The 27292-nt window shown below is 41.6% G+C and overlaps 1 protein-coding gene across 1 annotated transcript; it reads left to right on the plus strand.

The window, feature by feature from the left end:
• The first annotated feature begins 1075 nt into the window (after positions 1-1075).
• GPR156 (G protein-coupled receptor 156) lies at positions 1076-26798 on the plus strand. The gene is made up of 9 exons (XM_075262534.1): positions 1076-1183; positions 1614-1732; positions 4642-4765; positions 5096-5206; positions 11860-11985; positions 12512-12607; positions 12868-13104; positions 24951-25112; positions 25602-26798. Exons 1-9 carry the CDS (start codon positions 1076-1078, stop codon positions 26796-26798), a joined length of 2280 nt encoding a protein of 759 aa, XP_075118635.1.
• Positions 26799-27292: the final 494 nt, after the last annotated feature.

Raw genomic sequence — 27292 nt, forward strand, 5'->3', positions numbered from 1 at the left:
CAGAACTGCCGCTCACTGGATGTTTTTTCTTTTTCGGACCATTCTCTGTAAACCCTAGAGATGGTTGTGCGTGAAAATCCCAGTAGATCAGCAGTTTCTGAAATACTCAGACCAGTCCTTCTGGCACCAACAACCATGCCACGTTCAAAGGCACTCAAATCACCTTTCTTCCCCATACTGATGCTCGGTTTGAACTGCAGGAGATTGTCTTGACCATGTCTACATGCCTAAATGCACTGAGTTGCCGCCATGTGATTGGCTGATTAGAAATTAAGTGTTAACGAGCAGTTGGACAGGTGTACCTAATAAAGTGGCCGGTGAGTGTATATATATATATATATATATATATATATATATATATATATACAGAGAGAGAGTGAATATTTATATTTGTGTAGTTAGTGTGTGTGTATATATATATATATATATATATATATATATATATGTGTGTGTATATAGTGAATATTTATATACTTGTATATATTGAAAAAAATGGGTAAATATTGAATATTTCTATATGTGTATGGAGCGAGGGTGCAAACATATGTAGGCCTCCATTCTGTGAAGTCTATGTATATGTACAGTATATACTGAATATATCAGTGGACATGTATGTAGTGATATTTTCTGGTATATTTTATATATATATGGTCCTTCCACATTGTGTAATCTCATCTACTTCTTTTTCCAGAACTGCAGGAGTTAATTTCCCTCCTCTTCAGTAACATCTCCTGTGACTACAGATCCCATTACCTATAGGTGGCTACAGAATGAGCTGTGCTGCCCCCAGGTGGTCACTCCTGAGTACTGCACCACCAGCAATCACATACATCTGGGACCTGATGCCTTGTCTTTCTGCTGACAATTAATGTCCTGCCGCCCAGTGAGGAGATCACTGCCCCCCCATCTAGACGAATACACCATATACACTTCTATAAATGTCATCATTAACTTTCTGTGTAGATTGGGAGTGAGCCCGGAGTGACAGCCAGGGACAGCGCTGGGTACTGCCACTTCTGGGGGGCTGTGCCAGGTTCTGGATGCCAGCGGGTGAGCCTGACACTGGGCACAGGATATGGAGCCCACCCTGAACTGCAGTGCACTGCCCCAGTGCCAGCTGGACACCACACTGGATAGACTGGAAGCTCTGGGATTACTGCAGGACCTGTGCCGGACAGCCAAGGTGAGGATCCCTGATACACACAGACAGTATCACACTGATAGGATTAGATACAACAGCGCAGTGCCTCACTGGTTAGCACTGGGGTCATGGCTTTGAATCCAAACAAGAGCAACATCTGCATGGAGTTTGTAGTATATTGTGCAGGATTCCTACCACATGCCAAAAATATACTGATTGGTAAATTACAGGTGAATATACTGATAGTGGGTGTTGGGCATGAGCGTCTGTACGGCAGCCATAATTCCCCTACCCCACAACCCTCCCTGTGAGAAAAGTGCATTGTCATTGGTTCCGTAGACTATATCAAACAGGATCGCATTAGATACAGTGGCTCAGAAGACACATGGTAGGCTTAGATACATCTATATATATCCTCCATGTATGATATACAGCTGGTGTATATCCTTCTCAGTGTTTACTCCTCTTACAGGAACCAGACGTACCACACATATCTGTGGCCGTACAGGGCGTCCTGGGGTCTCTTCTCACCTGCGGATTTCTCTTATCCGTCTTTTTCTTCATCTTCACCATCCGCTTTCGGAAAAACAGGTAAGTGGCATGAGGTAGGTGAATGTCATACCCGATGCCTGTATCCCCGCCATTTACCTGCCAGAACCCCCACAACTTAATCCATTCTATTGTCTTACCTATGTGGTCCTGGTCTATACTCCAGTCACACTTGTGTTGTTATATTATAGATCACAGATAACGGTCAGTAGTGGCTTAAATACCGGGACATTAGGGGACCCCTGATTGGTATTTTTAATAAGCTTTTACCTGCTGGAATAACCCCAGCAGGTAATGGGCGCTATTTACTTACTGCTCACAGCTGCCTGCATCTCCCCTTCTGCGGAAGCAGAGGTGGCTGTGATCAGGAGCGGGGGATTGGAAAATGAGACCACAGGCCCGCAAACCCCAACAAACACTGCTATCATATGCTGGAGTCTTTTCAGACCCCAGAGCATAATGATCGGATGGAGAGGGACGGTGAAAGAACATAAAACACAGTTACTCACCTCTCCTTTGCTCCGGCAGTCTGCAGGCCTGTTTGGTGACATCCCAGACATCACCTAGGCCGGGCCGGCGTCATTATGTGTTGCAACACCAGCGTGACTCACATGACATCTGGTCCAACATTGAAGATGGCCGAAAGTAGTGGGGAGTGTGCCGGAGCCAGGGAGAGGTAAGTAACAGTGTTTTTTTTATGTTTGTATCCTCCCTGGGTCTCCAATCATTATACTCTGGGCCCATGTCAAATGTTCGCCATGGGCCCAGCCATTCCTAGTTACACCACTGACGGTCAGTGACCACCAGCAGGACAGAATATGATCAAAGACTACGTCACAGAAATGCCCCCCTTAAAACAGAGCCTGGAATATTTCTATATCACAAGTATATCCATAGTGAAGCCAAAAACCAGGGAAAAGGTATCGGCATGTCGGCATCGCTGTGTTTTGGATATTGCTCCCATTTACTATATTTTAGTTTTCTATATAGTTGCATGGGGTGATCTACAGTATATATATATATATATATATATATAATCACCATTCCTCAGGAGACGCTCACCTGTATACACTGAATGGTTCCGTTTTTAGATGGTAATTTGGTGGGGTCTGGACTTTTGTCTATACAGATTTCCAGGCTTGGCTCAGATATTCTTCCTTCCCGTGTCCAATCATCCTTCACCGCTGTGACGCTGATCTCATCTATTTACACATTCTATGGTTTTACGTCCCTGAATCTCATCTCTTGGTGAACTCTCTGATTATTCTCTTTCCAGTGTTTTATTAATGTAACTTTTTCTATGGTTTTTGGTTTTACTGTCGATATAATTGTTATATACTATATAAATATTACAGGCTATGTTTATGGGAGTCAATTCTTCTGTTATACCGTGCCTTCTACATTAGTCACACCCAGAGCTGCAGTCATACTTCTGCTGTTATATTGTGCCTTCTACATTAGTTACACCCAGAGCTGCAGTCATACTTCTGCTGTTATATTGTGCCTTATACATTAGTTACACCCAGAGCTGCAGTCATACTTCTGCCGTTATATTGTGCCTTATACATTAGTCACACCCAGAGCTGCAGTCATACTTCTGCCGTTATATCTTGCCTTCTACATTAGTCACTCCTAGAGCTGCAGTCATACTTCTGCCGTTATATCTTGCCTTCTATATTAGTCACACCCAGAGCTGCAGTCATACTTCTGCCGTTATATTGTGCCTTATACATTAGTCACACCCAGAGCTGCAGTCATACTTCTGCCGTTATATCTTGCCTTCTACATTAGTCACTCCCAGAGCTGCAGTCATACTTCTGCTGTTATATTGTGCCTTCTACATTAGTCACTCCCAGAGCTGCAGTCATACTTCTGCTGTTATATTGTGCCTTATACATTAGTTACACCCAGAGCTGCAGTCATACTTCTGCTGTTATATCTTGCCTTCTACATTAGTCACTCCCAGAGCTGCGGTCATACTTCTGCTGTTATATTGTGCCTTCTACATTAGTCACTCCTAGAGCTGCAGTCATACTTCTGCCGTTATATCTTGCCTTCTACATTAGTCACTCCCAGAGCTGCGGTCATACTTCTGCTGTTATATTGTGCCTTCTACATTAGTCACTCCTAGAGCTGCAGTCATACTTCTGCTGTTATATTGTGCCTTATACATTAGTTACACCCAGAGCTGCAGTCATACTTCTGCTGTTATATTGTGCCTTATACATTAGTCACTCCTAGAGCTGCAGTCATACTTCTGCTGTTATATTGTGCCTTCTACATTAGTCACTCCCAGAGCTGCAGTCATACTTCTGCTGTTATATTGTGCCTTATACATTAGTTACACCCAGAGCTGCAGTCATACTTCTGCTGTTATATCTTGCCTTCTACATTAGTCACTCCCAGAGCTGCGGTCATACTTCTGCTGTTATATTGTGCCTTCTACATTAGTCACTCCTAGAGCTGCAGTCATACTTCTGCTGTTATATTGTGCCTTCTACATTAGTCACTCCCAGAGCTGCGGTCATACTTCTGCTGTTATATTGTGCCTTCTACATTAGTCACTCCTAGAGCTGCAGTCATACTTCTGCTGTTATATTGTGCCTTATACATTAGTTACACCCAGAGCTGCAGTCATACTTCTGCTGTTATATTGTGCCTTATACATTAGTCACTCCTAGAGCTGCAGTCATACTTCTGCTGTTATATTGTGCCTTCTACATTAGTCACTCCCAGAGCTGCAGTCACAGTTCTATAGATTTGTTGCTGCCTTCATGATACAGAAACATCCCAGTGCTACATTGCATTCAGGGAGATGTAGTTTCTGCAGTGCACCGCTTACAGAGCTTTAATGTGGATGCAGCTTTGGATGTAACAGGAGTATCAGACATGATAACTCTCAGTAATGAGCAGGTGTCGTCCTCCTTGTGACGTGCGATTCTGTGTATCAGGATAGTGAAGATGTCCAGTCCCAACCTGAACCTGGTCATCGTGCTGGGCAGTGTCTTCGCCTACATCAGCGCCTTTATGTTTGCAGTGCAAGGACACACCGTCTTCATGGAAACTGTCATTCAGGTAAGTGGTAACAGGCCCCGCCCAGTCTCCGCCTCCTCCTGATGCTGCGACCCTGTTCCGATTTCCTGAAAGTAGAAAAACATTTAAAAATGTTAAACACAATCTCCTATAATAGTACAAATATCCCAGACTATTACTCCAGTCACATCCACAGCTGCACACACAATCCTGCTTGTTTCCTCCATGATCAGACACTCCATATCTACTTGCTGCCCCCTACTGGATCAGTCTGTACAGGGCATTTATAGATGTAACCTACAAACTATGTCCCTCCTAGTGTCACCATTATCACCAGCAGACATCTGTACCCCAAAATATTTCTGTTCCCAGGCCCGTGTCAGCCTCCTGTATATTGGGCTCAGCCTTGTGTTTGGACCTCTACTGGGGAAGAGCTGGAGACTTTACCGAGTGTTTACTCATCGAGTCCCGCATAAAAGAGTGGTGAGTACAACACATCCTGTATTATACTCCGGAGCTGCACTCACTATTCTGCTGGTACAGTCACTGTGTATATACATTACATTACTTATCCTGTATTATACCCCAGAGCTGCACTCACTATTCTGCTGGTACAGTCACTGTGTACATACATTACATTACTTATCCTGTATTATACTCCAGAGCTGCGCTCACTATTCTGCTGGTGCAGCCACTGTGTACATACATTACATTACTTATCCTGTATTATACTCCAGAGCTGCGCTCACTATTCTGCTGGTGCAGTCACTGTGTACATACATTACATTACTAATCCTGTATTATTGTAAGGGAATTGCTAAGACAGCAATTCCCAGAACTGTTAAACCCTGGGAGGGGCACAAGAGACAGTGAGCCCTAAGCTGAAGCCCCCCGCTTTCCCTTCCTATTGCCAGGCCCTATCCTAGGTAATAGGCGACAACCACGAGGACAATCCCTCCCTGAATATGTGAAACACAAAACGCAGACAAGACGAACAACAACAAAGGGAGGTCAGCTTGCCAGGGTTCGGTAACAGGAGAGCGATGCAGTGCCAAATCGGAGTCAAGAGAATAGTCAATGAGAAAAGCCAAAGGTCAAGTATAATAGTATAAGCAAACAGGGACAGTAAGAGCAGGTATGCACACGGCAATAACAAGCACCGGTGTGAATGGGAACCAAGGCTAAATAGGGAGGAAGAACCCACCCATGGAGTTCACAGAAAGGAAGCTGTCAATCACAGGGCAAGGCCAGATTAACCACTTAATGGACAGAGGCAACCTTGGCAGAAGACGGGTGTGGTGCAAATCCAATTAAGGACTAGAGCCGTGTTCACACAGTGCAACTAAAAACTTTAAGCAGATTCTCAAACTGCACACGCCTCCTGCGCCGCAGCATGCGAGCAGAGGGTGGTGCAGTGACCCGAACAGGCAGAGATGTTACAATTATACTCCAGAGCTCCACTCACTATTCTCCTGGTACAGTCACTGTGTACATATATTACATTACTTATCCTGTATTATACTCCGGAGCTGCGCTCACTATTCTGCTGGTGCAGTCCCTGTGTACATACATTACATTACTAATCCTGTATTATACTCCAGAAATGTGCTCACTATTCTGCTGGTACAGTCACTGTGTACATACATTACATTACTAATCCTGTATTATACTCCAGAGCTGCGCTCACTATTCTGCTGGTACAGTCACTGTGTACATACATTACATTACTTATCCTGTATTATACTCCAGAGCTGCACTCACTATTCTGCTGGTGCAGTAACTGTGTACATACATTACATTACTTATCCTGTATTATACTCCAGAGCTGCGCTCACTATTCTGCTGGTACAGTCACTGTGTACATACATTATATTACTTATCCTGTATTATACTCCAGAGCTGCGCTCACTATTCTGCTGGTGCAGTCACTGTGTACATACATTACATTACTTATCCTGTATTATACTCCAGAGCTGCACTCACTATTCTTCCGGTGCAGTCACTATGTACATATATTACATTACTTATCCTGTATTATACTCCAGAGCTGCGCTCACTATACTGCTGGTACAGTCACTGTGTACATACATTACATTACTTATCCTGTATTATACTCCAGAGCTGCGCTCACTATTCTGCTGGTACAGTCACTGTGTACATACATTGCTTATCCTGTATTATACTCCAGAGCTGCGCTCACTATTCTGCTGGTGCAGTCACTGTGTACATACATTACATTACTTATCCTGTATTATACTCCAGAGCTGCACTCACTATTCTGCTGGTACAGTCACTGTGTACATACATTACATTACTTATCCTGTATTATACTCCAGAGCTGCACTCACTATGCTGCTGGTGCAGTCACTGTGTACATACATTACATTACTTATCCTGTATTATACTCCAGAGCTGCGCTCACTATTCTGCTGGTACAGTCACTGTGTACATACATTACATTACTTATCCTGTATTATACTCCAGAAATGCTCTCACTATTCTGCTGGTGCAGTCACTGTGTACATACATTACATTACTAATCCTGTATTATACTCCAGAGCTGCGCTCACTATTCTGCTGGTACAGTCACTGTGTACATACATTACATTACTTATCCTGTATTATACTCCAGAGCTGCGCTCACTATTCTGCTGGTGCAGTCACTGTGTACATACATTACATTACTTATCCTGTATTATACTCCAGAGCTGCACTCACTATTCTTCCGGTGCAGTCACTATGTACATATATTACATTACTTATCCTGTATTATACTCCAGAGCTGCACTCACTATACTGCTGGTACAGTCACTGTGTACATACATTACATTACTTATCCTGTATTATACTCCAGAGCTGCGCTCACTATTCTGCTGGTGCAGTCACTGTGTACATACATTACATTACTTATCCTGTATTATACTCCAGAGCTGCGCTCACTATTCTGCTGGTACAGTCACTGTGTACATACTTTACATTACTTATCCTGTATTATACTCCAGAGCTGCGCTCACTATTCTGCTGGTATAGTCACTGTGTACATACATTACCTTACTTATCCTGTATTATACTCCAGAGCTGCGCTCACTATTCTGCTGGTGCAGTCACTGTGTATATACATTACATTACTTATCCTGTATTATACTCCAGAGCTGCGCTCACTATTCTGCTGGTACAGTCACTGTGTACATACATTGCATTACTTATCCTGTATTATACTCCAGAGCTGTGCTCACTATTCTTCCGATGCAGTCACTATGTACATACATTACATTACTTATCCTGTATTATACTCCAGAGCTGTGCTCAGTATTCTGCTGGTATAGTAATTGTGTATATACATTACATTACTTATCCTGTATTATACTTCAGAGCTGCGCTCACTATTCTGCTGGTACAGTCACTGTGTACATACATTACATTACTTATCCTGTATTATACTCCAGAGCTGTGCTCACTATTCTTCCGATGCAGTCACTATGTACATACATTACATTACTTATCCTGTATTATACTCCAGAGCTGTGCTCAGTATTCTGCTGGTATAGTAATTGTGTATATACATTACATTACTTATCCTGTATTATACTCCAGAGCTGCGCTCACTATTCTGCTGGTACAGTCACTGTGTACATACTTTACATTACTTATCCTGTATTATACTCCAGAGCTGCGCTCACTATTCTGCTGGTGCAGTCACTGTGTATATACATTACATTACTTATCCTGTATTATACTCCAGAGCTGCGCTCACTATTCTGCTGGTGCAGTCACTGTGTATATACATTACATTACTTATCCTGTATTATACTCCAGAGCTGCGCTCACTATTCTGCTGGTACAGTCACTGTGTACATACATTACATTACTTATCCTGTATTATACTCCAGAGCCGCGCTCACTATTCTGCTGGTGCAGTCACTGTGTATATACATTACATTACTTATCCTGTATTATACTCCAGAGCTGCGCTCACTATTCTGCTGGTACAGTCACTGTGTACATACTTTACATTACTTATCCTGTATTATACTCCAGAGCTGCGCTCACTATTCTGCTGGTGCAGTCACTGTGTATATACATTACATTACTTATCCTGTATTATACTCCAGAGCTGCGCTCACTATTCTGCTGGTACAGTCACTGTGTACATACATTACATTACTTATCCTGTATTATACTCCAGAGCTGCGCTCACTATTCTGCTGGTACAGTCACTGTGTACATACATTACATTACTTATCCTGTATTATACTCCAGAGCTGCGCTCACTATTCTGCTAGTGCAGTCACTGTGTACATACATTACATTACTTATCCTGTATTATACTCCAGAGCTGTGCTCAGTATTCTGCTGGTATAGTAATTGTGTATATACATTACATTACTTATCCTGTATTATACTTCAGAGCTGCGCTCACTATTCTGCTGGTACAGTCACTGTGTACATACATTACATTACTTATCCTGTATTATACTCCAGAGCCGCGCTCACTATTCTGCTGGTGCAGTCACTGTGTATATACATTACATTACTTATCCTGTATTATACTCCAGAGCTGCGCTCACTATTCTGCTGGTACAGTCACTGTGTACATACTTTACATTACTTATCCTGTATTATACTCCAGAGCTGCGCTCACTATTCTGCTGGTGCAGTCACTGTGTATATACATTACATTACTTATCCTGTATTATACTCCAGAGCTGCGCTCACTATTCTGCTGGTACAGTCACTGTGTACATACATTACATTACTTATCCTGTATTATACTCCAGAGCTGCGCTCACTATTCTGCTGGTACAGTCACTGTGTACATACATTACATTACTTATCCTGTATTATACTCCAGAGCTGCGCTCACTATTCTGCTAGTGCAGTCACTGTGTACATACATTACATTACTTATCCTGTATTATACTCCAGAGCTGTGCTCAGTATTCTGCTGGTATAGTAATTGTGTATATACATTACATTACTTATCCTGTATTATACTTCAGAGCTGCGCTCACTATTCTGCTGGTACAGTCACTGTGTACATACATTACATTACTTATCCTGTATTATACTCCAGAGCCGCGCTCACTATTCTGCTGGTGCAGTCACTGTGTATATACATTACATTACTTATCCTGTATTATACTCCAGAGCTGCGCTCACTATTCTGCTGGTACAGTCACTGTGTACATACATTACATTACTTATCCTGTATTATACTCCAGAGCTGCGCTCACTATTCTGCTAGTGCAGTCACTGTGTACATACATTACATTACTTATCCTGTATTATACTCCAGAGCTGTGCTCAGTATTCTGCTGGTATAGTAATTGTGTATATACATTACATTACTTATCCTGTATTATACTTCAGAGCTGCGCTCACTATTCTGCTGGTACAGTCACTGTGTATATATATTACACTAGCTGGTACCCGCGACTTCGTCTGCGGTGATTGTAGCAGTGGGTATATACAGGCGTGGGTAAGGTTTTCGTACTGTGTATAAGGTATGGGATATGAAATGTAACTTTGTATCTTGTTTTTGCTGTAATTCAGAGAATACGTGAGACTTTTGTGTTGAAGTTACTTTGTATTTGAGCTGCTATATATACGGTGTTGTGAGAAACTTTACATAGTGACTTTGGGACAGAAGTATTTGAAGTTAACCCTTTCCCGGAGATGGCATTTTTTGATTTTGGTTTTTCATTTTTGACTCTTTCTAAACCCCATAACTTTTTTATTTCTCCGCTCCCAGAGTCATATGAGGTCTTAATTTTTCTTGGGACAAATTTTTCTTCATGATGCCACCATTATTTATTCTATATAATGTACTGGGAAGCAGGGAAAAAAATTCTGAATGCGGTGGATTTGTCAAAAAAATGCATTTCTGCGACTTTCTTAGGGGCTTTGGTTTTACGGCGTTCACTGTGCAACCAAAATGACATGTCCCCTGTATTCTGTGTTTCGTTACGATGCCGGGGATACCAAATTTATATGGTTTTATTTACATTTTGACCTCTTAAAAAAATCCAAAACTGTGTTAAAACATTTTTTTTTGAAAAGTCGTCATATTTCGACAGCCGTAACTTTTTTATACGTGCGTGTACGGGGATGTATAGGGCGTCTTTTTTGCGGGGTTGGGTGTACTTTTTAGTTCTACCATTTTCGGGAAATGTTATTGCTTTGATCACTTTTTATTCAAATTTTTATCAGAATCAAAAGAGTGAAAAAACGGTGGTTTGGCACTTTTGACCATTTTTCCCGCTACGGCGTTTACCGAACAGGAAAAATATTTGTATAGCTTTGTAGAGCGGGCGATTTCGGACGCGGGGATACCTAACATGTATGTGTTTCACAGTTTTTAACTACTTTTATATGTGTTCTAGGGAAAGGGGGGTGATTTTAATTTTTAATCCTTTTTATTTGTTTTTATATGTTTTTTACTTTTTTTTAACTTTTTTTTTGCATTTATTAGACTTCCTAGGGGTATTGACATGGGTGGGCGGTGTCGCGGATTGTCAGAGCGGTGGGGGTCGGCAAACATGGCTGCTCCGGAGTGTTAAAGAGCGCCTCCTGGAGTATCGTTAAGGGGAGGGGCAAAGTGGTAAAGTATATGTATATGTGATTGTGTGGGGTTAGGGGCGAGGCTGCAGAGGGTAATATGAATTTTGTGGCTTGCTATGGTCCAAAGTGTGTGAGATTGCAGAGATGGTGGTGTGAGTTTGGGTTTTGTGGGGGTCCTGGCACAAACGTATGTGCGCTATTGTGACAAAAAGTAGCCTATTGCGCAATCGGGTGTATTAACTATGTTTGTGGAAACTTTCAGCCAAATCGGTCGAGCGGGTTTTGCGTGATTGAGGAACAAACTTTCACATTTATAATATTAATAGGATTAATTATAGTTACTTATTATTGCATTCTGGGTAGTGTAGGTCACTTAATTTGTCAGGAGTTTTATATCTATAAGTTTGATTACTCTTTTAAACATTGACCAGGAGAACTATGAGTGCTGCTCTGGAGCACAATACATGCTGTGGCTGTTACGTGTCAGCCCCCATGTTTCTCCTCGTGTGGCGGGTATATTTAGGTGGATGTGTCTGGTGATGTTACAGGATCTGGACTGTTTTTTTCCCTTGTAGATTATAAAGGACATCACACTGCTGGGGCTGGAGGCTGCGCTGCTCTTTACTGACTCTCTGCTGCTCCTCTCCTGGGTGTTATCGGACCCGGTGATCTGTGTCCAGAGTGTGAGCGCCAGTATTAAGGTGATGCACAAAACCTTTATGTCCTGGGGGGAGGGATGGGGGTGCAGTGTCTGATATGTAACACTATGCAGTATTAATAAGGCTTAGACTACAGGGGCACTGACTTCTTCAGCCATAGCGTAACACTGGGCAGGAAAAGCTCCAAATCCAGAAGCTGGTCACTACCATACCGCCATACTAATGCTCAGGGCTCTGTTCACACTTGTTAAAAGCGCAGGACAAAGATACAAAAATCACAACGAAGGGTCTAGCAGTTACACCTACTACTTCATTAATAGGGGCATTTTGGGGAGGAACCATCTAATGTGAGCCATTTACTTTCCCCACTCACCCAGGCAGATTATTATATAATGTGAGCCATTTACTTTCTCCCTGCTCCAGGCTGCTGAATATTATATACTGAGTCATTTACAACCCCCTCCCTCAGGCTGCTGCATATTATATAATGTGAGCCATTTACTTTACTCCCTCCCGCAAGTGGCAGAATATTATTTAATGTGAGTCATTTACTTTCTCCTTGCTCCAGGCTGCACATCGGGCCACATTCTGTGAAGTCAGCAGGACGCAGCTCTGTTCCTCCAAGTATATGGACTTCTGGATCGCTCTGCTGCTGGTGTTAAAGGTATAAACTCTGCAGCCAGTAGTCTAGTGTGGTCTATTAGGATGTAATACAGATACCTACTGTACTGGGTGTCTGTCATTCTCCACTGACACCCTGGCATTCTATTGATTAGCTAAGGAAATAGAAGATTAATAGGTCTATGGAGCAGATATGACTGTGGAATTGTGGAAGGACCATATGTGATAGAAGAAGCCTGACTATATAATGAGCCCTGTGATTCTCTCCTGTAACAGTATTACCTGTCGCTCATTTCCTTGTAGGGCATGTTTCTGGTCTATGGCTGTTATCTGGCGGGTCTGACCAAGAACATCAGCACTCCTCCGGTCAACCAGTCCCTGGTCATCATGATTGGCAGCAGCCTGGTGATAGTGGCCACTGTGCTGGTCTTATTAGTCTCACGTTTCTTCTATACTTGGCACAACCTAGTCTATGGAGTCACAGCCGGAAGTATCTTCATCTGCACCAGCACCATCACCTGCCTCATCTTCATCCCGCAGGTAAATCCAATCCACACGATGACTGCAAAGAGAGGATATTATCTATCATTACACCTGACATCCCAATCCTACACCACAGAACAAAGCCCAATGATGGCAGCAGAATAACCGTTATATTCATAGGAGTAGTATTATAGTAGTTATATTCTTGTACATACAGTTAGGGCCAGAAATATTTGGACAGTGACACAAGTTTTGTTATTTTAGCTGTTTACTAAAACATGTTCAGAAATACAATTATATATATAATATGGGCTGAAAGTGCACACTCCCAGCTGCAATATGAGAGTTTCCACATCCAAATCGGAGAAAGGGTTTAGGAATCATAGCTCTGTAATGCATAGCCTCCTCTTTTTCAAGGGACCAAAAGTAATATGACAATGGACTCTAAGGGCTGCAATTAACTCTGAAGGCGTCTCCCTCGTAAACCTGTAATCAATGAAGTAGTTAAAAGGTCTGGGGTTGATTCCAGGTGTGTGGTTTTGCATTTGGAAGCTGTTGCTGTGACCAGACAACATGCGGTCAAAGGAACTCTCAATTGAGGTGAAGCAGAGCATCCTGAGGCTGAAAAAAAGAAAAAATCCATCAGAGAGATAGCAGACATGCTTGGAGTAGCAAAATCAACAGTCGGGTACATTCTAAGAAAAAAGGAATTGACTGGTGAGCTTGGGAACTCAAAAAGGCCTGGGCGTCCACGGATGACAACAGTGGTGGATGATCGCCGCATACTTTCTTTGGTCAAGAAGAACCCGTTCACAACATCAACTGAAGTCCAGAACACTCTCAGTGAAGTAGGTGTATCTGTCTCTAAGTCAACAGTAAAGAGAAGACTCCATGAAAGTAAATACAAAGGGTTCACATCTAGATGCAAACCATTCATCAATTCCAAAAATAGACAGGCCAGAGTTACATTTGCTGAAAAACACCTCAAGAAGCCAGCTCAGTTCTGGAAAAGTATTCTATGGACAGATGAGACAAAGATCAACCTGTACCAGAATGATGGGAAGAAAAAAGTTTGGAGAAGAAAGGGAATGGCACATGATCCAAGGCACACCACATCCTCTGTAAAACATGGTGGAGGCAACGTGATGGCATGGGCATGCATGGCTTTCAATGGCACTGGGTCACTTGTGTTTATTGATGACATAACAGCAGACAAGAGTAGCCGGATGAATTCTGAAGTGTACCGGGATATACTTTCAGCCCAGATTCAGCCAAATGCTGCCAAGTTGATCGGACGGCGCTTCATAGTACAGATGGACAATGACCCCAAGCAAACAGCCAAAGCTACCCAGGAGTTCATGAGTGCAAAAAAGTGGAACATTCTGCAATGGCCAAGTCAATCACCAGATCTTAACCCAACTGAGCATGCATTTCACTTGCTCAAATCCAGACTTAAGGCGGAAAGACCCACAAACAAGCAAGACCTGAAGGCTGCGGCTGTAAAGGCCTGGCAAAGAATTAAGAAGGAGGAAACCCAGCGTTTGGTGATGTCCATGGGTTCCAGACTTAAGGCAGTGATTGCCTCCAAAGGATTCGCAACAAAATATTGAAAAAAAATATATTTTGTTTGGGTTATGTTTATTTGTCCAATTACTGTTGAGCTCCTAAAATGTGGAGTGTTTGTAATGAAACCCTTCAAATTAAACGTTACAATCTGCACTTGAATTCTGTTGTAGAGGTTTCATTTCAAAACCAATGTGGTGGCATGCAGAGCCCAACTGGCGAAAATTGTGTCACTATCCAAATATTTCTGGCCCTAACTGTAGGAGGTCGTATTATAGTAGTTATATTCTTGTACATAGGAGTAGTATTATAGTAGTTATATTCTTGTACATAGGAGCAGTATTATAGTAGTTATATTCTTGCACATAGGAGTAGTATTATAGTAGTTATATTCTTGTACATAGGAGTAGTATTATAGTAGTTATATTCTTGTACATAGGGGCAGTATTATAGTAGTTATATTCTTGTACATAGGGCGCAGTATTATAGTAGTTATATTCTTGTACATAGGAGGTCGTATTATAGTAGTTATATTCTTGTACAAAGGGCGCAGTATTATAGTAGTTATATTCTTGTACATAGGAGGTCGTATTATAGTAGTTATATTCTTGTACATAGGAGGTAGTATTATAGTAGATATATTCTTGTACATAGGAGGTAGTATTATAGTAGTTATATTCTTGTACATAGGAGTAGTATTATAGTAGTTATATTCTTGTACGTAGGAGCAGTATTATAGTAGTTATATTCTTGTACATAGGGCGCAGTATTATAGTAGTTATATTCTTGTACATAGGAGGTCGTATTATAGTAGTTATATTCTTGTACATAGGAGGTAGTATTATAGTAGATATATTCTTGTACATAGGAGGTAGTATTAGGGCTAGTTCACACGTGAACTGCCCGCGCGGGTTTTGACACAGAGAGAGACGCAGCGAGCCGCGTCTCTCTTTTGTCAAAACCCGCCCGCCGCGACCATTGCTGTCGCGGCTTAACCCTCTGCTGTCGGCTCAAATGAATGAGCCGACATAGGAGGGAGCTGCCGGGGGCGGAAGCCGCGCGGCTGAGCCTGCGCGGCTTCCGCCTGAAGAAAGGACATGTCCTTTCTTTTCTCCGCTAGCAGCAGCTCGCTGCTAGCGGAGAACAGAAGCCCGGCGGTCTCCATAGACCACCATTATAAGGGGAGGTTTTGGACGCAAAATCCGCTGTCAAAAACCTCCCCTTATACTCATGTGTGAACTAGCCCTTATAGTAGTTATATTCTTGTACATAGGAGTAGTATTATAGTAGTTATATTCTTGTACATAGGAGGTCGTATTATAGTAGTTATATTCTTGTACATCAGAGGTAGTATTATAGTAGTTATATTCTTGTACATAGGAGGTAGTATTATAGTAGTTATATTCTTGTACATACGGGGTAGTATTATAGTAGTTATATTCTTGTACAGAGGAGCAGTATTATAGTAGTTATATTCTTGTACATAGGAGCAGTGTTATAGTAGTTATATTCTTGTACATAGGAGCAGTATTATAGTAGTTATATTCTTGTACATAGGAGCAGTATTATAGTAGTTATATTCTTGTACATAGGAGCAGTATTATAGTAGTTATATTCTTGTACATAGGAGTAGTATTATAGTAGTTATATTCTTGTACATAGGGGCAGTATTATAGTAGTTATATTCTTGTACATAGGGCGCAGTATTATAGTAGTTATATTCTTGTACATAGCAGGTCGTATTATAGTAGTTATATTCTTGTACATAGGAGGTAGTATTATAGTAGATATATTCTTGTACATAGGAGGTAGTATTATAGTAGTTATATTCTTGTACATAGGAGTAGTATTATAGTAGTTATATTCTTGTACATAGGAGGTCGTATTATAGTAGTTATATTCTTGTACATAGGGCGCAGTATTATAGTAGTTATATTCGTGTACATAGGAGGTCGTATTATAGTAGTTATATTCTTGTACATAGGAGGTAGTATTATAGTAGATATATTCTTGTACATAGGAGGTAGTATTATAGTAGTTATATTCTTGTACATAGGAGGTAGTATTATAGTAGTTATATTCTTGTACATAGGGGTAGTAATATAGTAGTTATATTCTTGTACATAGGAGGCAGTATTATAGTAGTTATATTCTTGTACATAGGAGTAGTATTATAGTAGTTATATTCTTGTACATAGGGGCAGTATTATAGTAGTTATATTCTTGTACATAGGAGCAGTATTATAGTAGTTATATTCTTGTACATAGGAGTAGTATTATAGTAGTTATATTCTTGTACATAGGGCGCAGTATTATAGTAGTTATATTCTTGTACATAGCAGGTCGTATTATAGTAGTTATATTCTTGTACATAGGGCGCAGTATTATAGTAGTTATATTCTTGTACATAGGAGGTCGTATTATAGTAGTTATATTCTTGTACATAGGAGTAGTATTATAGTAGCTATATTCTTGTACATAGGAGGTAGTATTATAGTAGTTATATTCTTGTACATAGGAGTAGTATTATAGTAGTTATATTCTTGTACGTAGGAGCAGTATTATAGTAGTTATATTCTTGTACATAGGAGCAGTATTATAGTAGTTATATCCTTGTACATAGGAGGTCGTATTATAGTAGTTATATTCTTGTACATAGGAGGTAGTATTATAGTAGATATATTCTTGTACATAGGAGGTAGTATTATAGTAGTTATATTCTTGTACATAGGAGTAGTATTATAGTAGTTATATTCTTGTACGTAGGAGCAGTATTATAGTAGTTATATTCTTGTACATAGGGCGCAGTATTATAGTAGTTATATTCGTGTACATAGGAGGTCGTATTATAGTAGTTATATTCTTGTACATAGGAGGTAGTATTATAGTAGATATATTCTTGTATATAGGAGGTAGTATTATAGTAGTTATATTCTTGTACATAGGAGTAGTATTATAGTAGTTATATTCTTGTACGTAGGAGCAGTATTATAGTAGTTATATTCTTGTACATCGGAGGTAGTATTATAGTAGTTATATTCTTGTACATAGGAGGTAGTATTATAGTAGTTATATTCTTGTACATAGGGGTAGTATTATAGTAGTTATATTCTTGTACATAGGAGGCAGTATTATAGTAGTTATATTCTTGTACATAGGAGTAGTATTATAGTAGTTATATTCTTGTACATAGGGGCAGTATTATAGTAGTTATATTCTTGTACATAGGGCGCAGTATTATAGTAGTTATATTCTTGTACATACGGGGTAGTATTATAGTAGTTATATTCTTGTACAGAGGAGCAGTATTATAGTAGTTATATTCTTGTACATAGGAGCAGTATTATAGTAGTTATATTCTTGTACATAGGAGTTAGTATTATGGTAGTTATATTCTTGTACATAGGAGGTAGTATTATAGTAGTTATATTCTTGTACATAGAAGTAGTATTATAGTAGTTATATTCTTGTACATAGGAGGCAGTATTATAATAGTTATATTCTTGTACATAGGAGCAGTATTATAGTAGTTATATTCTTGTACATAGGAGCAGTATTATAGTAGTTATATTCTTGTACATAGGAGGTAGTATTATAGTAGTTATATTCTTGTACATAGGAGTAGTATTATAATAGTTATATTCTTGTACATAGGAGTAGTATTATAGTAGTTATATTCTTGTACATGGGAGCAGTATTATAGTAGTTATATTCTTGTACATAGGAGTAGTATTATAGTAGTTATATTCTTGTACATAGGAGCAGTATTATAGTAGTTATATTCTTGTACATAGGAGGTAGTATTATAGTAGTTATATTCTTGTACATGGGAGCAGTATTATAGTAGTTATATTCTTGTACATAGGAGTAGTATTATAGTAGTTATATTCTTGTACATAGGAGCAGTATTATAGTAGTTATATTCTTGTACATAGGAGTAGTATTATAGTAGTTATATTCTTGTACATAGGAGCAGTATTATAGTAGTTATATTCTTGTACATAGGAGTAGTATTATAGTAGTTATATTCTTGTACATAGGAGGTAGTATTATAGTAGTTATATTCTTGTACATAGGAGCAGTATTATAGTAGTTATATTCTTGTCTTTAGGGGGCAGTATTGTATTAGTTATACTCTTGTTTACATGATATTATTTATCTTGCTGTGCACTCAGCTATCAGTAACATGGAATGAATATTTCAATCTGTAATAAATGTGTTGGTGTTACTAACACTTTTCTCCTAGATGTCCGGGCAGTCTCATGCACAGAGTTGTAGATGTAAGGATTGTGCAGTGCTGTAAGGTTTCTGTTCCTCATTATACTGTACACGTCTCTGCTCTTCTTAGTAATATCCCATAGTAACTTGTCACCACAATATTCCTGCCTTCGGAAAAAATTCCCAGAAGAAAGGTTCGGGATCCAGTGGTTTATGCTTCCAGCAGGGGGCAGCAGAACACATCACTGGTTGCAGTTCATTATAGTATACACTAGAAGGTTACGCTGACATCATCATGCATCTTATATGAGGAAATCCTTCCTTCTTTTCCTGGAATTCCCTGGTGACCCGCAGGATACACAGTCATGTCCTTACAGGGTGTCTGTATTGAGGTGTGCCACCCTGACTCTTTTATTAGTTATTAGAGTAGACGTTCCTGCCGGCAGTGATTGTATTCTATGACTGACAAGGCTCGGATGTGCAGTCAGCAGGGATCTCCTCATGCTATATCTAAAGTGTGCAAAGCCGCAGGCTCCCTAGTATATGCAAATGATACAAAAGATGATAATGGCGAGGAGGGGAAATACAGGGGTCGTCTAGGATTAGTAAAACATGGCAGTGCCACACCTGTCCCCAGGCTGTCTGAGGTATTACAGCTCACCCTTATTCCCTACAGTGGAGGACCCCCCTACCTTGTATTATCGAAGCATACGGCAGTGCCTGGTGGATAAGATTCTGGATGATTCTGTGGTTTCTAAGCCAGTACCTGAAATATTAAAGAAAACGTAGTCAAAAATACAAAGGAGGAATTGAGTATTCATAATACTGACCAATGGCATTAGAACAGGCAGAACACATACAACACTACAATACTAGTCATAAAATGCAAAGTGAACAGCTCATCTTCCAGGAGCTTTATGTCCCCCTGTCTCTGCAGGATCTCAGTTCACAAGCTTCACCGCTCAGCAGAAACCTCAATATAGAATAAAACAGTACTTAATACAGAGAGGAGGGAGGTGCAGCTGCAGGATCTTTACTTCAATGTCTGTGAGATAGCATGCTGTGGGTGCAGGGAGGTGCAGCTGCAGTATCTCTTCTTCAATCTCTGTGAGACTGCATATTGTGAGAAGGGAGAGGAGGGATGTGCAGCTGAGGGATCTCTACATCAGTCTCTGTGAGACTGCATATTGTGAGAAGGGGGAGGAGGGACGTGCAGCTGCAGGATCTCTACTTCAATGTCTGTGAGATAGCATGCTGTGGGTGGAGGGAGGTGCAACTGCAGGATCTCTTCTTCAGTGTCTGTGAGACTGCATATTGTGAGAAGGGGAAGGAGGGAGGTGCAGCTGCAGGATCTCTACATCAGTCTGTGTGAGACTGCATATTGTGAGAAGGGGGAGGAGGGAGGTGCAGCTGCAGGATCTCTACAATGTCTGTGAGATAGCATGCTGTGGGTGGAGGGAGGTGCAGCTGCAGTATCTCTTCTTCAGTCTCTGTGAGACTGCATATTGTGAGAAGGGGGAGGAGGGAGGTGCAGCTGCAGGATCTCTCCTCCAGTAACTGTGAGACAGCATGCTGTGTCAGCTGGAGGTGCAGCTAGAACGATTTTGTTTCTCCAGTGCCTGTTTGACAGCATGCTGTGAGATGGGGGGGAACAGAAACGAGAAACTATTGAGGGCAGATAGCACAGCTTTATGTCACACCAATGAGCACAGAGAGAGAATATGTACACTATGATTTCTGGCTGCACTATATGTGATACACAAAACCAAGCCACATCCAATTACTATTCAGAAATCGATCACAAATTTAATGCACTGGCCCAACCTCACATTGAGCCTGAGATTCAGCCCAACCTCAAGTATAGTTAAATCCCTGACCCAGATCAGGCTCAGCCTCTAATACTGCACTTGCACATGGCCCTGTTCTAGTATATCGCAAATACAAAGTGAATTTGGTGTGGCATTATAGCCACTTTGGACTTGGATTTCTAGAGACCTCCACTGAGATTGTTTCTCTGGGCCCACTTCCAGGACCCCTGCAGATCAGTAGCATTGAGAAAGTACGGCTACAGATAATAACAATGACATCCTGCTCACCCATTTGATGTGCACCACTGCACTAGCGACACCCGCTGCCATAAACTGTATGGAAAGCGAGCCTTGTGGATCCTGGAAATGTTACCATTGCCTGTAGCCGCACTGTTCTGGTGCAGCTAATCTGCAGGGGCCCCGGCTGTTGGACTCCACAGATGTAATATTCATGGCCTATTCTAAAGACAGGCCATCAGTGGTAGATATGTTAATATGAGGCGTTACCGCACGTCCACTGTGTATTAAAAAAAAAAAAAAAAAAGTGGTAGTCTAGTAAGGCACCCTAAAGGCACTGGGTCTACCAGGGGATTTACTGTTACCCCAGTGGGCCTGTCCGAGCCTGCATTATAGCCTGCACCCCATCCTGCTGCAGTCACACTGCCTCCTCAGTTGCCATACAGATACCCAATGTTTATCAGGGCAGCTAGCACCCCGTTTTCTCCATTTGCATTGTCAGTGAACTAGTTGTGATCTTCATGGCTCATACCCTGACCCATTATATTATAGTGTATAGGGCTCATGAGCCGGAGCAAAACTCCGATAATTGTCAACCTACAAAGATCCACCAGAAAAATATGTTACAAAGAAAATAGGTACCGTATTTTTCGGACTATAAGACGCACCCAGGTTTTAGAGGAGGAAAATAGGGAAAAAAAATTTTGAAGCAAAAACTGGTAAAATATTTAATATATGGGAGTTGTAGTTTTGCAACAGCTGCAAGGCCACATTGACAGGTGACCCTGCAGCTGTACGGGGATGCATAGAGTGTTTTTTTTTGCGGGTCCAGAAGTACTTTTTAGTTATACCATTTTGGGGAATATCTATTTCTTAGATCACCTTGTATTGAAAAAAAACCCGGTGGTTTATGATATATGATTTTCTACTTTTATATATATATTCTAGGGACAGGAGGTGATTTAGAACTTTTATTTATTTCATATTTTTATTATATATTTTTAAAGCTTTTTTTTTTTTTTTTTACTATTTTATTCCCCCCCCGGGGCTTGAACCTGCGGTCACTTGATTGCAAGTCCCATAGACGGCAATACAACTGTATTGCCGTCTATGGGACATTCTGTCTATTAGTATTACGGCTGGTCATAGAGACCAGCCGCAATACTAATACAGCAGTGACAGGCCTGGGAGCCTCATTAGGCTCCCGGCTGTCACCCGAACAGGTCGGCTCCTGCGATATCGTCGCGCAGGAGCCGGCCTGCAACTTTACAGGTACGGGGCCGGTGGGGACCGGCCCCGGGGGAGAAGGCCACCGATACTGACCCGGCATCTGCTGTACTAGAGAGGCGGATGCCGGGGAGGGATAGACGCCAGGGCCTGAGACATCGCTGCCCTGCCCTGCATGAAGCCAGCGGCGGGGGGACGGAGGAGCGGAATAGCAGCATCACTCCTCCCGCTGCTGGCTTCATGCGGGGCAGAGGAGCGCAGCGATGTCTCAGGCCCCGGCACCTGTAATGGCGTCTATCACTTGCCGGCTTCCGCCTCTCTATTACAGCGGATGCCAGGCGCCACATTCAGACTATAAGACGCACCCTTCTTTTCCCCCCAAATTTGGGGGAAAAAAAGTGCGTCTTATAGTCCGAAAAATACGGTATATCCCACAGATATACATAACCAACCTATCTGTATATACCGAAGACATCATACACAAAACATAACTGAAAAATATAAATGTTTTATTAATAAACTTTTAGCACTAAAAACTAATAATAAAATCACAATCCATGAAAGAGGTCCCATCCAAAACCCGGCACAAAATTAGAGACAATATATAGATATCATGATCACAGCATGACAGATACATACAATATATATAATTACTCACAGAATTTAATTATATTCATCAGATATTTACATAGATTGTAACTATAGTGCCATACTTATAAATGGATATAACCGTAAATGGCCTCACAAAAGAAACAGCGCAATTGACAAAAGGTCTCCAATATATATGTGTGTATGCACCAAACCACATATCATTGCATAATAGTATATTATTACAGTATATCACAATAATGTTTACTAGGTATGATGCCACACATATAAAAGGACTTTACACACTATTGTGTCACTGCACCGACAAAATAAAGACTGAAGTGGACGGTAATAAACTCCAAAGTATGGCCCAAATAGCAAATATCCAAATCCTAATTATGTGCATGTGTATATGCACCGAACACATAAAGATACAATAACCATTACCCTGCAATGAAAATAAAATCCAGTACCAGTGAATGGATGGGACCTCCACCATGAGCCCCTGCACATGTTTCGTCCCTGGCTTCCTCAGAGGCTGCGTGTAATTGTCTATTTGCAGCCCGGGCTCACTGAAAGAAATGAATGGTTCCGTGAAGGTACAATATCATCCATGTTGCCATCTGTACTATTTTACCATGGACCTAGTACTTGTGCACATAGCCTGTATGTTTTTGGAGACTGAATTTACAGGAGATCACTTCAATATAGTGAGTAGTTTTGATCGCCCTGATGTAGACTTTACAAAAAAAACCTGCAACATGGGGCAACATGGTGGCTCAGTGGTTAGCCTTGCAGTGCTGGTGTCCTGGGTTCGATTCAGGAACAACACCTGCAAGGAGTTTGTATGTTCTCCCCGTGTTTGTGTGGATTTCCTCCCATACTCCAAAGACATACTGATAGGGAAAAATGTACATTGTGAGCCCTATATGGGGCTTACAATCTACAAAACCCCCCAAAAAACCTGCAACACAATCTATAGGTGCAATCATGGCAATGCCTCTTCACCTGAACATGGTAGAACAAGAGGTGGCACATGGACTCAGCAGTGACGGTCGCTTCTTACACAGCAGAACAGTGTCATCAGCATTAATAATCCCACATTGTACACGATGCAGCACGTTACTGCTACAACATGGGAAACAAATAGGTACCAAGAACAGTACAAAGTGTGTCTGACAGTCCACCTAAGGAAGGGGGTTGCAGAAACGGAAGAAGAACTGAAGGGTCAGTGCACACAGATTTTTTTTGAGCTGATTTTGACACTGAATCCGCAGCAAAATCAGCCTTCAAAAAAGCCTTCTAATACAGTTCTATTGGAGGCTTTTTTTTGAAGGCTGATTTTGACACAGATCCAACGTCAAAATCAGCTCCAAAAAAAATCTGTGTGCACTGACCCTTCAGTTCTTCTTCCGTTTCTGCCCCTCTGGCTTCCAAGACAGAAAGCCGAGGCTGAGTTTTCACCCACTGTTTAGACTTAGGGCCCGTTCACACAGAGTAAACGCACGTGTATTTTGGCAAAATACACGTGTAAAAATAAGACTCCCATTGACTTCAATGACATTTTACATGTGTATTCTGACGTGTTTTTTTTACACGCGGAAAAAAATGTAATTGAAGTCAATGGGAGTCTTATTTTTACATATGTATTTTTTACACGTGTATTTTGCCAAAATATTTGCGCGTTTACTCCGTGTGAACGAGCCCAAAGAGGGCTGAATCATCTGCAGAAAGGTCGAGCAGGGAGCTTATTTTTTTCAGTGTCCTGGTTTGAACCCTGTCAGCTATTGAAAACAAAGGGAAGCAGATTCAGAGCACAATATGGCGCTGATTTTAAAGGTGAATGGGCCCTTACATGGCAATAAAGGACAGAATATTTTATAGCTAGTGCAGGGTGGGGTAGAGCATGACTTTCCCATTTATTGTTCATGCCCGGCCCCCTTAACCCCTGCACTAAGCATTATGGTGGACTTTTGGCTATGCCCGGCCCCTTTAGCCTTTACACTAGATTGCATATTACACAATCTCTCATTTTTCCTGCCATGCTCCTTTACCATCCCTGATATAATCAGTGTCACCAATGACTGAATGTGACGCACTGGATATGGCTGCCATCAGGTATATTCACTAGTGATGGCTTCCCTCAGACAGTATGTACCATTGCTATTGCACTTTCTATGGAGTGTCTGAATAGATGATGTCACAGGTCTCTGTATCTCCTCTGTCTCCTCGATGTCTTGGGTATCTCCTCTGTCTCCTCAGCTTCTGCAGTGGAAGCAGTTGGAAGAAGAGCCAAGTCAGAGCAACGCACATATGGCCAAATATTTTCACAGCCCTTGCAAGAGCATGAGGTCTATGTACAGTGAAGAGCAGATCTACCACCTACTGGGAGAAAACACCTCCATGAGGCGCCTGCTGACTGAGGTGGGTCTGATAGAGGCTTCCACGTTTCTTCTTGATTATTGATTTGTAGGAGCCATCTTGAGTGATAGTCCCTGCATCCTCGGTATTATGCTGACACGCACATTGCATACGGTAGAAGCTGAGTGACGACAGGCTGTGGTCGGGCACTTCTGACATCCACCATTCCCCTCACATCTGACCTTAGAACATTTAAGAGCCACACATTACATTGTTGTCCTTCTTGTAATAGGCCAAGTTAGGGTTTTACTTATGAAGAACTTCTACTCCCGCTTCATATACAGCCGACCATCCACTAGTGATACCAGGTGATCGTACGGTCAATGACTTGTCTTAATATTTGGCAGGGATCGGTTCAGGTATTTCAGCCAATTGATACAATAAAAGAATAAGGGAATGAAACGTAAGGTGCAAGAGAACGTTGCAGAGCATTATGTTTGATAGTGTCATCTCATAGTATGTAGCTTTATCTGTGTCTGTTTTACACAACAGAAAAATGCAGTGATAGAAAGTCTCCAGGAGCAGGTGACCAATGCCAAGGAGAAGCTGGTGGAGCTCCTCAAGGCAGAGTGCAACATGGGAATTACTCAAGTCTCTGCCATATCCAACTCAACATTGACCATCAATCAGCCCAACACTGCAAATGACAAGGCAACTAATTCTGAAAGCCAGGAACCCCTAACCGGTGATCCAGAAGTTGTCCAAAACCACAGTAAGGTCGTCCAGGCTGCTGGGAGCAACAAGGGAGAAGATACAAAGCTCCCTGCTGAGGAAAGAGGTGATTTCCAGGAAGTTGTCCTTCCATCTCAAGAACCAAAACCAGACAATGACCTGGATGTGGTCTCCAGAAATGTCAGCTTTGCCGATAATGTTGCCAAAGCTCAAAAGGAACACACAGAAAAATTAGTGGACGGCCCTTTCGAAGCTTGGGAGCAACTGTCCAGGAAAGTGAACTATGTCAGCTGTGAGAAACTTCAGGAGATTCTCAAGGAACTCAGTGTAGAGACTCTGTCCGGATGTAGTCAAGCCTCTCCTCGAAGGCAGAGACGAGCCAGCCACTGCGTCCATCGAGAGACCATACCACACCCCCCTGAAAGTTTCCGAAACATTTGCATCAGCTTGTCCCCTTATATAACACGGAGAAGAAAAGGACAGCGATATGGCCGCAGGAGTGTCCTCCCATCTTCACAGTACTCCAGAGCTGTGTTTGTTCCACCGTGTCGTCTCACTGGCTCCAGAGACAAGTATAATGGGGCAAACGCCCTACGAGATGATGCAGGTGATATAAGACTGGATGAAAGTAATCTTGACCATTACAGCCATTCATCTGTCCCAGTGAAGATACTGGAGTCACATGATCAAGAAAATGGTGGCCACCGGGTCACTATATTGGCAGATCCAGAGTCAGGATCAGTCCAGGCGAACCATTGGAATCACACAGGACCTGCTCCATATGGGCCGGTGACCCTTAGATCCCATACCCTTTGTTCGGAGTCAGACTCCAGTAGCTCAGAGGAGACTCTGTGTTTCTGTGGCAGGCCATACTGTGATATATGTTCACCACCTACATGTGACTCTAGTGACAGCTGTACCACTGACGTGGAGACTTTAGAAGGGTGGCCGGGTCATCACAACAACTTACGGCCCATTATAAACTTTAAAGAGGACCTCACACCAACGTTTGTGTGATGGTGATGTAAGTTGCACTTTTTTGTGATTCCTGCTCCTTCTGTCCTAAAATCAACAACCCCCAAGACTGACAACCCAGCGGCACAATCCCTGTTGTGTGCAGAAGGACCAGTAATGTGTATTGGCCGGTAACTTTTGGTTTTGTGAGTTGTGTTCTGTGTAGGTCCGAATACAAGTCTACATTTGGCTTGTTTTGTGATGTATTCGGCTTGTTCCCTCTGCCAGAATCAGGACTGGACCCCAGCAGAGGAGAGAATAATAAATCCCCCCTGCAGGGCTTACAACAAGCACATTTTTGCAAAAATAATAATAATATTAATAATAATAATAATAAAAAAAAAGATCACACCAAAACGTATTATTGCCTCATAAACCTCCTTCACTTTTTTACCACATACTTCTTGGTGTGCTGTCTGCTTTTTTTGGACATATATATATATATATATATATATATATATATATTTATTATTTATTATATTTAGGACACCGATTCT

Source organism: Leptodactylus fuscus, chromosome 2, assembly GCF_031893055.1.
Source record: "Leptodactylus fuscus isolate aLepFus1 chromosome 2, aLepFus1.hap2, whole genome shotgun sequence".
NCBI classification, from domain to species: Eukaryota; Metazoa; Chordata; class Amphibia; order Anura; family Leptodactylidae; genus Leptodactylus; species Leptodactylus fuscus.

Coding starts and splice junctions, on each gene's coding strand:
- GPR156 (XM_075262534.1), top strand. CDS start 1,076: ATGGAGCCCACCCTGAACTGCAGTGCACTGCCCCAGTGCCAGCTGGAC. Junction 4,766..5,095: donor TCATGGAAACTGTCATTCAG/GTAAGTGGTAAC, acceptor TTCTGTTCCCAG/GCCCGTGTCAGCCTCCTGTA. Junction 5,207..11,859: donor GAGTCCCGCATAAAAGAGTG/GTGAGTACAACA, acceptor TTTCCCTTGTAG/ATTATAAAGGACATCACACT.